Below are 15623 nucleotides of genomic sequence, written 5' to 3'. Positions count from 1 at the left end.
TGACACGCGTGACGAACAGGAGTTCCGGAACGGGCTGGCCGCTCTGGACGCCAGCATTGCCAGCTTGCAGAGAACTATAAAGCAGGACCTCAAGACACACACACACACACACACACACACACACACACACAGTGAAGTAGTCTGAATCTATTCCAATGTAATAAAATAACCAATGTCTTTTTCTAGGTTTCTTTTTAATTGTACTTTATTTGAATAAAATGGGAAATAAAATATTTATTTTTTATTTGTTACTATTTATTCTTTACTTTAAAGACGGGTTACCTGAGAACTTCAGGAAAACAAAGCACACGCTTCAATGGGGGAGAAGGACATGTGTTGTGATTCTGGATGGCCACATAGCAACAATGACAAGAAACTGCCATGTGGGGAATTGTAAGCGGCTCATCTCAGCTAGTTGTATTTGTTTTTATACCATGTTTTGATATGTTTTGACTGATGTCACGTCAATGCTAATATGGCTAAACTCCCCTAGCTAGCTAACCAACAACTAATGGTGTATTTGAGAGACAAGTGCTCATTGTACAACTTAATTTATGGTTTCAATAAACATTGGAGACGAAATATAGTTGACATGTTATCAACAATCTATGCCAACCCTATCTCTTTTGCCCCATAGTTGAGCACGTGTCCGTTTTTGTTGCTAAACCAACCCGTCATTTGAATTAAGGGAGAAGGAAATATGATGTATTAAAAACAATGTTCTCCCTCCTACAATGAGTCAAGGGTTAATAACACTGATGCCTAAAAAAGAAGTTCTGCTCATTCCATAACTGGTGTCCATTTTGTCTTCTTAATAATGACTAGAAGATATTAGCCTTACTACTTGCAAAAAGAATGAAAGAAGTCCTGGATGCAATCATTGATGAAACACAGTCTGGCTTTATGCGGAACAGACATATTTCTAACAATATCAGACTAGTATTAGACATACTTGACTACTCAGACCTAATAACCGAGGATAGCTTCATATTATTTTTAGATTTTTATAAAGCATTTGACACAGTTGAGCATCAGTTCCTCTTCCACTCCCTTGAGAAATGTGGCTTTGGGATTTTTTCTGTAAAGCTATTAAGACTCTATCCGAATGGTAACAACTCTATCAAACTGAAACATGGCACCTCACCTAGATTTCAGTAAAAGAGAGGAATTAGGCAAGGTTGTCCAATCACTGTATCTATTTTTATTAATCACCCAACTTCTTACAAATTCTTTAAATAATAGTCCTGTACAAGGTATTTCCATAGCTAGTAAAGAAATGATTATAAGCCAGCTGGGTGAAGATACTACACTTTTTCTGAAAGACCCTAGTCAGATTCCCATATCGATCGATGTGATAGAATCCTTTTCCAAAGCGTCTGGTCTATATCTTAACATTAATAAATGTGAACTCATGGCAGTCAAAGATTGTGTGACACCTTCATATTATGGTATTCCAGTAAAATAAGAACTTACATATTTAGGCATAACCATTACTAAGGATCAGAAGTCTAGAGGCTTACTAAATTTTAACGCTCTTATTAAAAAACCCAAGAAGAAGCTAAATCAATGGCTACAGAGGGACTTATCCTTAAAAGGAAGAGTCCTAATAACCAAGGCTGAAGGTCTAGACTAACATGGCGCTCTATCTTTATATCTTGACGATAAAATAAGGAAGGAGATAGACCAGATGCTTTTCGACTTTCTGTTCAGAAACCGTACACATTACATTAGGAAAACTGATGTAATGAACACTTATGAGTATGGTGGGATGAATTTTCTGGACATTCCTACCTTAAATAATACTTTTAAGATCAATTGGATAAAACAATTCCTAAGAAGACCCACTTCTATGTGAAACTTTATTCCTCATCATGTCTTCTCTACTTTTGGTGGCCTTAACTTCATGTTGGTTTGCAATTATAATATTTACAAAGTTCCGGTGAAATGTTCTGCTTTTCATCGGCAGGTTTTCTTGTTATGGTCCTTAATTTATCATAGTTGTTCTCCACACAGATATTATATATGGAATAATCGGGACATATTGTATAAAAATACTTTTTGGTTTTTAGAATATTGGTTCCGAAATAATATCCTATTGGTGAGCCAACTGGTAAATAATATCCTATTGGTGAGCCAACTGGTAAATAATATCCTATTGGTGAGCCAACTGGTAAATAATATCCTATTGGTGAGCCAACTGGTAAATAATATCCTATTGGTGAGCCAACTGGTAAATAATATCCTATTGGTGAGCCAACTGGTAAATAATATCCTATTGGTGAGCCAACTTGTAAATGCAGAGGGTCTTTTACTTAATTATCAGGAATTCTTATCACTTTACAAGATCCCTGTAACACCTCAATATTTTGCAATTGTTTTAGATGCCTTTCCCTCAGGTGTTGCTTTATTATTCAGGAACGTGTCAAGACCTGACTAACCTTAAAAGGAAGCATCCTAAGATTAGTTTTTCTTTTAGTCCATCCAACAACAACAGAGCTATACAAGCCTTGTTTCAACAGGATGTTATATCTGTCCCTTATGTCATGCCTTATTGGAATGGTTTTATTGATTATGTCTGTTGGGAAAAAAGTGTGAATGTTGCCACACACATACCTACTTATTAACAAAATGAACGACGTTTCTTTTCAAATTATTTATAAATATTATCCTGCCAACCACTATATGAAGAAGTAAAAAAAAAACATAAACTCAAATTACTCCTTTTGTAATGACCACCAAGAAACAGTGTTGGATCTTTTTTGGCATTTTATTCATGTAAGAAAACTGTGGCAAGACATCAGTAGATGTATAATTGAACACATTTATGAAGATTTTACACTGTTAATTAAGGAGAGATGTGCTGCTTGGATTCTTTACTTACGATAGAAATAAGCTGAACATTTTTTATGTAATTAATTTCATTATTCTTTTGGCCAAATTTCATATTCCCAAAATTACAAACAAAACACCACATTTTATTACCCTGCAAAAAGAAATTGAAGAAACAAATGAAGCTTCCCCGTCAGTGCTTGTGGCAACAAGAGAGCACGAAAATAGATTTCAACTTAATCGTGTCTGGTTTCATTCGAAGAATAATGTAGCTCGTCAATTTTGTATATGGTTTTATACTTCAGATCTGCGAGCGAAAGATTACTGTAATAAACTCGCGATGAGTCTCGCTAGGATGCCGGGCTACGGGCACTGGGCGCGAGCACAAACATTAATCCGGAGCAAAAGGTTCCTCAAGTTCTCTCAAAATTACAAGGTCATTTAGTTAGCTAACCTTTTTACATTGAAAAACGTGTTATTTTACTTTGCTTGCACGTGTGTGTTATTCCTGATACCCGACTAACAATCATTCCTTATTTTTCGACGTTGAAGATATTCTGAATAGGATATCTGTCCAAGACGATAGAGAGTTGGGTGCGTTCAAAAACTCCTTGTTCAGCCATGGCATTCTTCAATACTGCGCAGGAGACGCCCTCAAACTGAACTATGCCAAAGTTGAAGGAGGCTACGCAACTGCCAATCAGTTGGCAGAAATTCTCAGGTACGATTTTAGGATCTTGAACCACAGAACCACAACAAGGAATAACAAAATCTGTGTTGACTGTTACTCTGCACTAAAACAAACAGGCCTAGACACTACCAACGGACTACCTACCCCAGATACTACTACAAGGCCCTGATAGAACTGATGGGATGGAATAATAATTGATGCAAGCAGATCTATGAGGGTGGGGGTCATATATCTGTAGTAGTGATTTGACATTGATTTCTTTGTGTGCATATGCAAACTCCTTTAGCTCCTGCTGTGTGGGTGTGGACCTGGGCGGAGACACTGAGGCCTTCTGCTCCCGTCCGTCACAGACAGCCTGCTGTCATTGGCCAGTCGGCTGATAAACAGAGCTTTGGCGGTAAGGGGCATAACGTTTTTTTGAAGTTTGGAATGTCCTCAACAAAAATATGTCTAGTGACATCATATCTCTCTCTGTAGGGGAATGGGCAGCCTGAGATGTTTCGTTTCTTCAGGAAGGTGATGGACTCTGTGTGTTGGCTTCTGAAAGCCCATGGTCACCTGGCCACACAAGGTGAGATCTAACGTCCGTTACCAAACAGACCCCTCTTCTCTCTCTCTCAGTCCTGCAGTCAGACCACTATGAGAGGATGTTAATGAGTGAGGAGGAGAGAGTGGGAACCGTGTGTGTGTCACTGTGGCATCAGCTTCTGACAGCTAACAGGTAGCATAGCACCACGCACACACACACACACACACATATCAATTAAATTCATTACCCGCTGTCTCTCTGTAGTGAGTTAGTGGCAGGTTTGGGAAAAGGCCCCTTGTCTGTGATTCTGGATGACGTCATGGCTCACACATCCAACCCTGCTGTGGGAGGGGCAGCAATTAGGACGCTCCTCCTGGTTGCCCGGCAACAAGAATCCGCCCTGCAGCTTATCATCCACAGGTTCAAAGGTCAGGGGGTGGGGTTTGCATATTTCCAGGTTACAATATGTATATTTTTTTTTTCATGGGTTAACTTTATATGCTTTATATGCTTTATATGCTTTTAAAGCAATCTTGATGTTTTTTATGGCTTGTGTGTTGCAGGGTTGGAGGGCATGATTGGTCGAGAATGGAGGGGGCGGGGCTTCGATGAGGAAGTGGACCAACTGATAAAGCTGCTGCACAGAGAAGTCCCCAAACCAGCTGATCACACAGAGGTAAAATATAGTGTGTTTGTTGTTGTTCGTGTGTGTGCGTGCCTTACACTCTCTCTGTGTTATCAGACGTGGCCAGAGGAGTGTGTGAGAGCGGTGTGTGTCATCCAGGCAGCGTGGAGATCCTATCAGACCAGGAGGAGAGTGAAGAGTCTGCCCAGAGCTGTCAGATCACTGCAGAGGAGCTTCAGGTGTGTGTGTGTGTGTGTGTGTGTGTGTGTGTGTGTGTGTGTGTGTGTGTGTGTGTGTGTGTGTGTGTGTGTGTGTGTGTGTGTGTGTGTGTGTGTGTGTGTGTGTGTGGGGGGGCTTTATTTTTTCACCGAACTATGATCGTGTTTTGTATCTCTGTTTTGTATTTATGTGTATATTTTTTGTAATTCCAGGGCTCATCTGTAAAAGTGATGTTGGTCTCAGCATGACTTCCTGTCAAAATAAAGGTTAAATAAGATCATAATAATTCCAGACAGTTCAGTGTGTGTGTGTGTGTGTGTGTGTGTGTGTGTGTGTGTACACACACACTACCTGTTACGAGAGAGGTAAAACCTGTTACAGCAGAGACAGAGAGTCAGAGAGAGTTCCATACAAAGTACTGTCCCCAGGTACACACACTACCTGTTACAGCAGAGACAGAGAGTCAGGAGAGAGTTCCATCAGAAACAACTATAGTTACTGTCCCCAGGTACACACACGCTACCTGTTACAGCAGAGACAGAGAGTCAGGAGAGAGTTCCATCAGAAACAACTATAGTTACTGTCCCCAGGTACACACACACTACCTGTTACAGCAGAGACAGAGAGTCAGGAGAGAGTTCCATCAGAAACAACTATAGTTACTGTCCCCAGGTACACACACACTACCTGTTACAGCAGAGACAGAGAGTCAGGAGAGAGTTCCATCAGAAACAACTATAGTTACTGTCCCCAGGTACACACACACTACCTGTTACAGCAGAGACAGAGAGTCAGGAGAGAGTTCCATCAGAAACAACTATAGTTACTGTCCCCAGGTACACACACACTACCTGTTACAGCAGAGACAGAGAGTCAGGAGAGAGTTCCATCAGAAACAACTATAGTTACTGTCCCCAGGTACACACACGCTACCTGTTACAGCAGAGACAGAGAGTCAAGAGAATGTAATGATCTCTCTATGTGTCTGTGTAACAGATCTCTCTCTGTGTGTGTGTAATGATCTCTCTCTGTGTGTGTGTAATGATCTCTCTCTGTGTCTGTGTAACGGATCTCTCTCTCTCTGTGTAATGATCTCTCTGTGTGTGTGTAACGATCTCTCTCTGTGTGTGTGTAATGATCTCTCTCTGTGTCTGTGTAACGGATCTCTCTCTCTCTGTGTAATGATCTCTCTGTGTGTGTGTAACGATCTCTCTGTGGGTGTAATGATCTCTCTCTGTCTGTGTAATGATCTCTCTCTGTGTCTGTGTAATGATCTCTCTCTGTGTGTGTAATGATCTCTCTCTGTGTGTGTAATGATCTCTCTCTGTGTGTGTAATGATCTCTCTCTGTGTGTGTGTAATGATCTCTCTCTGTGTGTGTAATGATCTCTCTCTGTGTGTGTAATGATCTCTCTCTGTGTGTGTAATGATCTCTCTCTGTCTGTGTAATGATCTCTCTCTGTGTGTGTAATGATCTCTCTCTGTGGGTGTAATGATCTCTCTCTGTCTGTGTAATGATCTCTCTCTGTGTGTGTAATGATCTCTCTCTGTGTGTGTAATGATCTCTCTCTGTGTGTGTGTAATGATCTCTCTCTGTGTGTGTAATGATCTCTCTCTGTCTGTGTAATGATCTCTCTCTGTGTGTGTAATGATCTCTCTCTGTGTGTGTAATGATCTCTCTCTGTCTGTGTAATGATCTCTCTCTGTCTGTGTAATGATCTCTCTCTGTCTGTGTAATGATCTCTCTCTGTCTGTGTAATGATCTCTCTCTGTCTGTGTAACGGATCTCTCTCTGTGTAATGATCTCTCTGTGTGTGTGTAACGATCTCTCTCTGTGTCTGTGTAATGATCTCTCTCTGTGTGTGTAATGATCTCTCTCTGTGTGTGTAATGATCTCTCTCAGTGGGTGTAATGATCTCTCTGTGTGTGTGTAACGATCTCTCTCTGTGTCTGTGTAACGATCTCTCTCTGTGTCTGTGTAATGATCTCTCTCTGTGTGTAATGATCTCTCTCTGTGTGTAGTCCTCTGTGGTGTCTCTAGAGGGCAGTAGGGAGCTCCATGCTCAGACCCAAGCCTTGCTGCTCCAGCATCTACAGGGGAGAGAGGCAGAGATGAGAGAACACACACACACACACACACACACACACACACACACACACACACACACACACACACACACACACACACACACACACACACACACACACACACACACACACACACACACGCCCTGCTGGCACAGATCAACACTGACCTGGAACTACTGCTGAGTAGGTATCACACACACACACACACCAATCTCTCTTTCTCCCTCTTTCTCTCCCTTCATCCATCTTTCTCTCTTAGATGCCCCCTCACTCAGTGTCGCCACAGCAACCGACTGTGACGTGTTCAGGAGTCGCTCTGCCCCTGTAGCTGCCCGCGCCCGGCAATCCCACAATGCCTTGCTCCAGGCCGGTCGCCTGCCGTGGTGGAAGATACTGGGAGATGGTGACATCACCTGTCTAGAATCAAAGTCTGCCCACACAGACTCACTGTATTTAGGAGGAAGCTGACAACATTGTTCCACAACAGTATTGTAACGCTATTATAACATTGTCATAGGGCTGTTGTAATAATGTCACTATGACGTCAAACCTGCTCTGGAATTCAACCAATCACTGGTTTCAGTCTGGACGGTGGTTAGTTGAATCAGGTGTGTTACTGCAGTGGTCTTTTCACCGGCCTCTGTATGGCTGGTCCCTTAGTCCCTTAAGGAAGACTTTCAGTCTAAGGAATTGTAAAGCAATTTTGTGTACAGAAGTCTGCATTAAAGTTTGTACTTTTCTACTATTATGCCATTGTGTGTCCTGACTGTGGAGACTTTCAGTCATTTTGATAAGTGGAGTTTTTATTTGTTGTCCAACAACTCACATGCCAGTGCTGAAATTGTGTTAATAGTGTGTCCAGAGTGACTACCCAACTCCAACAGTCATTATGTTATTACACACACCCAGAAAACACACACACCAGAAAGATTTGATTGGCCAGTGTTTATTTTCAGCGTTTTACAATGAACAGCATTTATCAGACAGAAACATTATCATAAAGCTTACAGAATGGCAGTTTTACATATCTTATTACCAGGGCCCAGAGTTAGTCTGTCAGGGCCCAGGGCCCAGAGTTAGTCTGTCAGGGCCCAGGGCCCAGAGTTAGTCTGTCAAGGCCCAGGGCCCAGAGTTAGTCTGTCAGGGCCCAGGACCCAGAGTTAGTCTGTCAAGGCCCAGGGCCCAGAGTTAGTCTGTCAGGGCCCAGAGTTAGTCTGTCAAGGCCCAGGGCCCAGAGTTAGTCTGTCAGGGCCCAGGGCCCAGAGTTAGTCTGTCAGGGCCCAGGGCCCAGAGTTAGTCTGTCAAGGCCCAGGGCCCAGAGTTAGTCTGTCAAGGCCCAGGGCCCAGAGTTAGTCTGTCAGGGCCCAGGGCCCAGAGTTAGTCTACCAGGGCCCAGAGTTAGTCTGTCAGGGCTGAACCACAAACAGAATGATAAGTCATTTGAAAGCAGGCAGAGACATTTAGGGCTCTATTCAATCAGATCCACTTCATCCAACATCTGCGTTGGGGTCGTTTCGGCGGTGCCGGAGGTAGGACTGCGTTACGTAGCGGTCGTTTCTGCGGTGCCGGAAGTAGGACTGCGTTAGAATCTCTCAAATCCACAAGCAGCTCCTGGCATTATACCTAAAGCGGACATCGCCATTGGCTGCACGGAGTTGCATGAACAGAAATCCCATGCAGCCTTGTTTCTAAGTCAGAACAGTGGAATGTGAGATGTGATCTACACCTCCATTATGATGATAGAAACTTTTTGGTTAAATGGTTTTCAATGTGAACGTCATTATTTCTATACAGCCTACACTTTCTCCCTCTGAACCTCTAACGCGAGTGGGACAGTGTGGCTTCGTGACAATGATCGCAAGAGCAGCTGCTCACCGATTTGACAGCTCCAACGCAGTTCCACCTCCAGCAACGCCAAAACATCCGCAGGTGTCTGCTATCGCCGGTTAACGCTTGATCTGATTGAGTCTAGGCCTTGGTTTTTTTGAGGTGCACACACACTAACACATTTGTATGGCATCACATGCACACACACACGTTGGTCGCCTTCCCCTGCTCAGACGTTGCATTCATCAACCAGTGGTTCAGTGCTACGTCATCGACTGTGTTGTCGGGCATCAGATTACTATGAAATATGATGTGGTTAGCTGATACTGAAAATACCTTTCCAGAAGATGTAACATCTGTCAACGCCTGGGCAGAGGAACGCCTATTATCTAAGATGTGTTCATTAAAGGGCTTCCCGAGCCGGGTCCCAGGGCAGTACTGATCATGCCCGTGTGGGCATCGACCAATCACATAGTTTGTTAGAAGGAATGGGTGGAGACAGGTGGCCAACCGGGCCCGCCCAGCCGGATGTGATTGGGTGGCTGTGGGTGGCTCTCGCTGTTGATTGGTCCGTGAAGCTGGGCGCAGGGAGAAGAGGCAGGACTCCCGTCTGTACGCCCAACCGTCCACAAACAAGGGTACTGACTGAGGACACACACCTTGCTTTATAAACAAAAACTCTGTAGATTCTAAAGAGCTATATCATGTCTTATTCTACTTATTCTATATCTATGTTTTCGTGTCGTACCTGCTGCTATTGGTGGACGGGGGTGAGGAGGGTGTGGTCACGTGTAGGGCTGAGGAGGAGGGGCCGGGGGAGGAGACACTGGACCAGCCATCAGGACCCCCAGACAACACCTGTAGCCCCTCAGACAGAGAGACTGGAGGGGGGGTTAGAGATGAGGGTGATGAGGAGAACGAGACAGAGGAGCGGAGAATGAGAGGGACAAGGGAAGAGGTCAGGCTGGTGTGATAGCTTCATTTTTAAACTGAAGTTAAAAAAGGATTTGGAAGAGAGAGCTGGCGAGATGGCGGTGTGTCTCACCAGAAGTGTGCGTGCGGTGCGGCAGGTAGGGGGTGGGGTAGGGAGCTGGCCTGGGGGGGTAGTGCTTGTACCCATGAGGGGGGGCGAGAGGCAGACCCCCACTATAGGGGAAGCTAGGACCCCCACCAGAACACAGCGAGTCTGGGTTAGACAGAAACCAACCACCTATGGGAAGAGGAAACACACACGCTTTAAAAGTTTATTATTGTTATTTAGTAGATTCAAATAATTCAATTTGAATCAAATTATTCCTAAAGGCCCACTCACAGTGTTGAATTCCCATATGGCTATCAAATGGGGACTCCAATGGACTGTTCGGGTGGTTCCTGCAAAGAGAATAATTCAATGATAACCTATATGAGTTCACTCTGTGAACTGGTGCGATTCAAAGAAGCAAGAGATACAGCATTACAGTGACTAGTGTGAGACCTGTGCTAACCATGTTAATTGTGTTAGCAAATATGTGTAAACAGCTAAGGTAGTGTGTGTGTGTGTGTGTGTGTGTGTGTGTGTGTGTGTGTGTGTGTGTGTGTGTGTGTGTGTGTGTGTGTGTGTGTGTGTGTGTGTGTGTGTGTGTGTGTGTGTGTGTGTGTGTGTGTGTGTGTGTGTGCACGCGCGTGATAGGAGCTCCAGTTTCTCTCACACACTTCACACTGCCTCTTCAACAAGCCTCACATAGAGATGGTGAACTAGGCTTTAAACAGCTAATAACGACCCGCTAATCGCTTACCGTTTCAGGAGCTAACGCTAGCCCTCAGTGATATCATAATGGGACAAGCTAATGCTAACATGCAGTAATATCATAGCGATATCCTGGTGGGAGACCCTAGCAGGTACAGATGAGGCCTTACCTCTCTTTGGCATCCAGGAAAGCTTTAGCGAAGGGGTTGTATTTGATCTTCAGAGCGGTGATCTTCAGAGGGAAATAAACAATGTTACTGACTGTAACATACAGAAATTTTTAGGAGCTCTGGCTTAATCAAGAAGTTTAATCGTGAACTCTGGATGATGACGCTGATTCAATGACAGTTGATATTACGTACCAGTAGCGACTCAATCTTTCAAGTAGACAGTGTTTGTTTGTGTGTGTATGTGTGTGAATGCGCTTGCTTGTGTGCGTGTGTGTGCGTGTGCGTGTGCGTGTGCGTGTGCGTGTGCGTGTGCGTGTGCGTGTGTGTGTGTGTGTGTGTGTGTGTGTGTGTGTGTGTGTGTGAGACCAGTCACCTCTTCATTCTGGTAGGCAGTGACAGCGATGAACTGTGTGTCGCTGAAAGAGACGTTAGTGACCATTCGGTGGCTTCCGCCCACTCTCACAATGTGGAGCTGAGGTTCATACTTATGGAGAGAGTTCAACATGATCTGGAGGGAGAGAGGGATGGGGGAAGAGAGGAGAGGAGAGGAGAGGAGAGGAGAGGAGAGGAGAGGAGAGGAGAGGAGAGGAGAGGAGAGGAGAGGAGAGGAGAGGAGAGGAGAGGAGAGGAGAGGAGAGGAGAGGAGAGGAGAGGAGAGGAGAGGAGAGGAGAGAAATAGAGCGAGAAGGGGGGATGAAAGAAGAGAATGGAGAGGGAGAGAAAGAGAAAGAAAGAGAGTAGGTACAACTCATAAACCTGGGCAGGCCTACATTATGACAGTTACAATATTATTTCAGTACTGTCCGTTCTAGCACAAAATCTAGTCTCTCGTTCTCTCTCTATCTCTCTCTCAATCCCTCACTCCACCAATTAACCAATTACAGCCCTCAGAGAGAGGACAAAACAAACTGTTTTTTATTCTAATTGGGAGCTTAGCTTCACCTTTCACACCAACCAGCTGCCCAGGGTCTCTCTCTCTCTCTCTCTCTCTCTGTCTGTCTCTCTTTCTCTCTCGCTGTCTGTGTGTCTCTCTTTCTCTCTCTCTCTCTCTGTCTCTCTGTCTGTGTCTCTCTCTATTTCTCTGTCTGTCTGTCTGTCTGTCTGTCTGTCTGTCTGTCTGTCTGTCTGTCTGTCTGTCTGTCTGTCTGTCTGTCTGTCTGTCTGTCTGTCTGTCTGTCTGTCTGTCTGTCTGTCTGTCTGTCTGTCTGTCTGTCTGTCTGTCTGTCTGTCTGTCTGTTTGTCTGTCTGTGTGTGTGTGTGTGTGTTGTTTTTGTTTGCGAGTGCATGTGTGTGTACTCACTCTAGTTGGAGTGTGTGTGGGCTTTTTAAATATGCTGTTTTTGCCTCCATCTCTCTATAAAACATCTGAAGGACTGATGGAAAATCAATTTTGCATAGTAAAAAAAACACAGGTAATTACCATAATGTACAACTAACCACTGCAATTATTTAATTATGCCTCGACTCTTCTTTACCGGACCCAATGCCAACACCACATTACCTGCCAGTCAGAGGTGTGTGTGTGTGTGTGTGTGTGTGTGTGTGTGTGTGTGTGTGTGTGTGTGTGTGTGTGTGTGTGTGTGTGTGTGTGTGTGTGTGTGTGTGTGTGTGTGTGTGTGTGTGTGTGTGTGTGTGTGTGTGTGTGTGTGTGTGTGTGCATCCGTGTCTGTGTTTGTTTGTTTGGGTTATGGGTTCATGTAAATACCATGAAAAAAATTGGCAGATCACAGCAGTAAGTGTGTGCGTGTGCATGCACGTATGTGTGTGGCCCCTGGAGGGCCTCCTGGAGTGGGCAGCTCTCAGCAGGAAGTGCATTAAACCTCCGAGAGCCAATTAAGAGCTGTTTATCTGGTTCCCGTGGAGACAGGGGCCATGGAGTGAAGTGGGCAAGGAGAGGGGCCCTAAGCAGGGCACTAATTGTATAAGTGCACACTTGATGTTTCGCTTTTCAGGGGAACAAACAGAGATTAGAGGAAAGACAAGGATTATGAAAAGATCCATGACAGAAGGGCCCCTCCACTGCAGATATAGAGCTGCATTTACACAGGCAGCCACATTCTGAAATGTTTCCCAATTGTTGGCAAAAGAGCTGATCTGATTGGACAAAAGACCAATTATAAAAAAATATCAGAATTGGACTGCCTGTGTAAATGTAGTCTAGCTGGCCTTTAATTCACCCGCTGCATACAAGGAAGACCACCTGAGAAAGGAAAATTGGAGAGTGGTTAGCAGTCTACTGCTAGAGGAGGAAGGACGGGGAACATTATGTTTCTGTCTATTTATATATTTTATTTTAGTAGAACTGTAGATAAAGCTAGAGACTATGGACGGACTGTGTCTGTGTGTGTGTGTGTGTGTGTGCTCTACCTGTCCACCTCCGTTGAGCTTGTTGGTGAGTTTGACCTTGCTGAAGGAGACAGGTGCCTTCATCCAGTGGGCTCCGAAGTTGGGTGAGTCGGGATGGATGTACACACAACCATTACCGACAGGCTCCGGTTTACCGGCTGTAACCCACTCCCCGTTAACGTACTTCCAGCGGTGGCTGTCAGCTGGCTGGAAGTCCAGCAGGAAGGAGTACATGGCGTTGGGGTCCAGACCCGATACACTCACTTTCAGCACCGGAAACATCCGCCTGGAACACACAAATTAATACACATACACAGGCACGCAGTATGCACACACACACACACACACACACACACACACACACACACACACACACACACACACACACACACACACACACACACACACACACACACACACACACACACACACACACACACACTCCAACTCTAAACTCGCTGTTTCAGACTTTTTTTTACTTTTTTTCTGACTCATTTTACTTTTATTAAATTATTTTTTGTTTTCCCCCAATAAAAACGTTCTGAAGTGGCCAACGTGTAAATGGACAGACACCCACCAGGTGAGCTGACCTGCCACTACAGCGCGCGGTGGACCGGTCAAGCCGCCCCTCAGAGCATGGGAGGGTCGGCACAAAAGTGGCCATGCGCCAGAAAAATCTATGAAACCGTCCGATACACTACGGGCAATACTAAGTATAGAATGCAGATTTTTTTTAACTAATATATTTTCTTAATTTAAGAATGTGGCGATAAATATAGCCAGTAATAACCAGCTTGTCGAGGTTTGCAGTCGGATTTTTGGAACAGTGTTCCAAACTAATGTATTGTAGACGAATCAAATAGACTATTAACATATCAAATGTTAATTAATGACATGAAAAAAATGTTCTGCCTATTCCTAAATAACTAATATTATTCAATAGCACTTGGTCTTAATTACAGATAGGCCTATGTAATTAATCGTTTTCGTTTGGATCTAATTCTTATGAAATCGTAATGATTATATAGGAATAGAGCAATAGCTAGGCCTATATACATTTCACACAAAGCTGAAGTTGAAAAAAGGGCTGAATTAAAAGATTCGATCAAGATGCGTTTTGGCAGAAGTGCGTAATTGAAAATGGAATTATCAATTGAAATCGAATGGTCTCTTAATTGGGTAATTGATTCAAAGCCCTCTAATATAACATACGTGTTAGAAGTTTTAGAATGATATGTGTGACAGAGAAATATAGGTTTTAATATAGGTTTGAATTATGCTGCATGCGTTCATAAAATGAATTTAGCAATGGGTGGAAACATATAATGGGTGATCAAATGACCAAACACCTGAAACTTGCATTTGGTATTGTCTGTATGTTTGTCTGCGAATCTCCTCTCCTCAATAAATGTCCTCTTGCGGTTGAGGATCAATAAAATATTTTTGACTATTCAAAAATTCTCGTCTATCTCACTATCTGGGGCTCCCGAGTGGCGCAGCGGTCTAAGGCGCAGAATTTCAGTGCTGGAGGCTTCACTACAGACACCCCAGTTCGAATCCAGTCCGTGATTAGGAGTCCCATAGGGCGGCGCACAATTGGCCCAGCGTTGTCCGGGTTTGGTGTAGGCCGTCATTGTAAATAAGAATTCTTCACTCACTTGCCTAGTTAAATAAAGGTAAAAAAATTATAATTAGCTCGAGCTCACCTGCCGCTCTTGGTGACTATCATCTCATTGGTGACTTCCTTAAACTTCCGCCACAGTTCCGCTTCCTCGAGCGTCACCTTCAGCTGCTTCTCGGTGGGGTCTCCCTTCTCGCGCCCCGCTTGCAACTCGCTCTCCACCACGCTTAGCAGTCGCGAGATACAGCACTGGCTGGCAGGACCAGGGCAGGGGGTACCCACAGCCCTGCCCTCAGCTAAACCCTCAACCTTCATTTGGGGACCTCAACAAGGTTAAAGGCTACCTCTCAAATAAGACTGATGTTTTCTCTAAGGAAAGTTTAAAGTTAGTTAAAACAAATATCTTACTCGCAAATAGAGTGAGCAGGTAATGAGGAAAAAAACGTAGTTAGAATCGGTTAAATTGAAACAAAACAAATGAATTCCCATGTGGGGGTTTTAGCCATGAGGATTAGAAACTGCAGTTGAAAATCAATGCGACACTGGTGCAGAGCACAAGACAGGTTCGGCCGGACGGTCATGTGATCAACTGTCACTAATTTACCATTTATAGAGCGTCATTTGTCAGACGGAGAGAGGAAGAGCGAGAGAGAGGAAGAGGGAGTGAGAGAGAGGAAAAGAGAGTTTTTTGATGAGCTAGCCTAGACTTTAAAGGGTCAATCTGCAGTTGCTAAATCTAATTGTGGACTTATAAATGAATGTTACATACCCCATTGATTCTTGAAGAACATAACGTGTAAATGCCTTATAAGCTTAGTTCAACTGGTAAAACCTCAACATAACCCAAACTTTAAGCTTGTAAACATTGTAAATGTAAACAAACACTGTAGCCTATAGCCTGAAAGCATGCTTACAACTACAATTTGTATATATTGGATGATCAGTCCTTGCAT

General features: G+C 43.9%; 3 protein-coding genes across 5 annotated transcripts in view; 2 read left to right on the top strand and 1 right to left on the bottom strand.

Annotated features, from left to right (window-relative positions):
- LOC106575759 (coiled-coil domain-containing protein 14) overlaps positions 1 to 235 on the top strand; it is a 19373-nt gene extending 19138 nt beyond the window's left edge. For all 3 annotated transcript variants that reach the window (XM_045699277.1, XM_045699276.1, XM_045699279.1), the window contains one exon: positions 1 to 235. This exon is cut by the window's left edge and continues 702 nt beyond it. In XM_045699277.1, coding sequence (XP_045555233.1) covers positions 1 to 145 — 145 coding nt within the window. In that variant the 3' untranslated portion in view covers positions 146 to 235.
- Positions 236 to 4000: 3765 nt separating this feature from the next.
- LOC106575760 (IQ motif containing B1) lies at positions 4001 to 5118 on the top strand. The gene is made up of 5 exons (XM_045700393.1): positions 4001 to 4091; positions 4142 to 4241; positions 4314 to 4477; positions 4613 to 4958; positions 5106 to 5118. Exons 1-5 carry the CDS (start codon positions 4016 to 4018, stop codon positions 5116 to 5118), a joined length of 699 nt encoding a protein of 232 aa, XP_045556349.1. The 5' UTR covers positions 4001 to 4015.
- A 5581-nt stretch (positions 5119 to 10699) lies between these two features.
- LOC106575777 (T-box transcription factor 19) lies at positions 10700 to 15167 on the bottom strand. Its single transcript, XM_045700392.1, has 4 exons — positions 14756 to 15167; positions 13071 to 13335; positions 11077 to 11211; positions 10700 to 10765 (listed from the first exon to the last, which is right to left on the bottom strand). Exons 1-4 carry the CDS (start codon positions 14983 to 14985, stop codon positions 10700 to 10702), a joined length of 696 nt encoding a protein of 231 aa, XP_045556348.1. The 5' UTR covers positions 14986 to 15167.
- Positions 15168 to 15623: the final 456 nt, after the last annotated feature.

This window comes from Salmo salar, chromosome ssa17, assembly GCF_905237065.1.
Source record: "Salmo salar chromosome ssa17, Ssal_v3.1, whole genome shotgun sequence".
NCBI classification, from domain to species: domain Eukaryota; kingdom Metazoa; phylum Chordata; class Actinopteri; order Salmoniformes; family Salmonidae; genus Salmo; species Salmo salar.
This window is presented reverse-complemented; position numbering and strand designations above follow the sequence as displayed.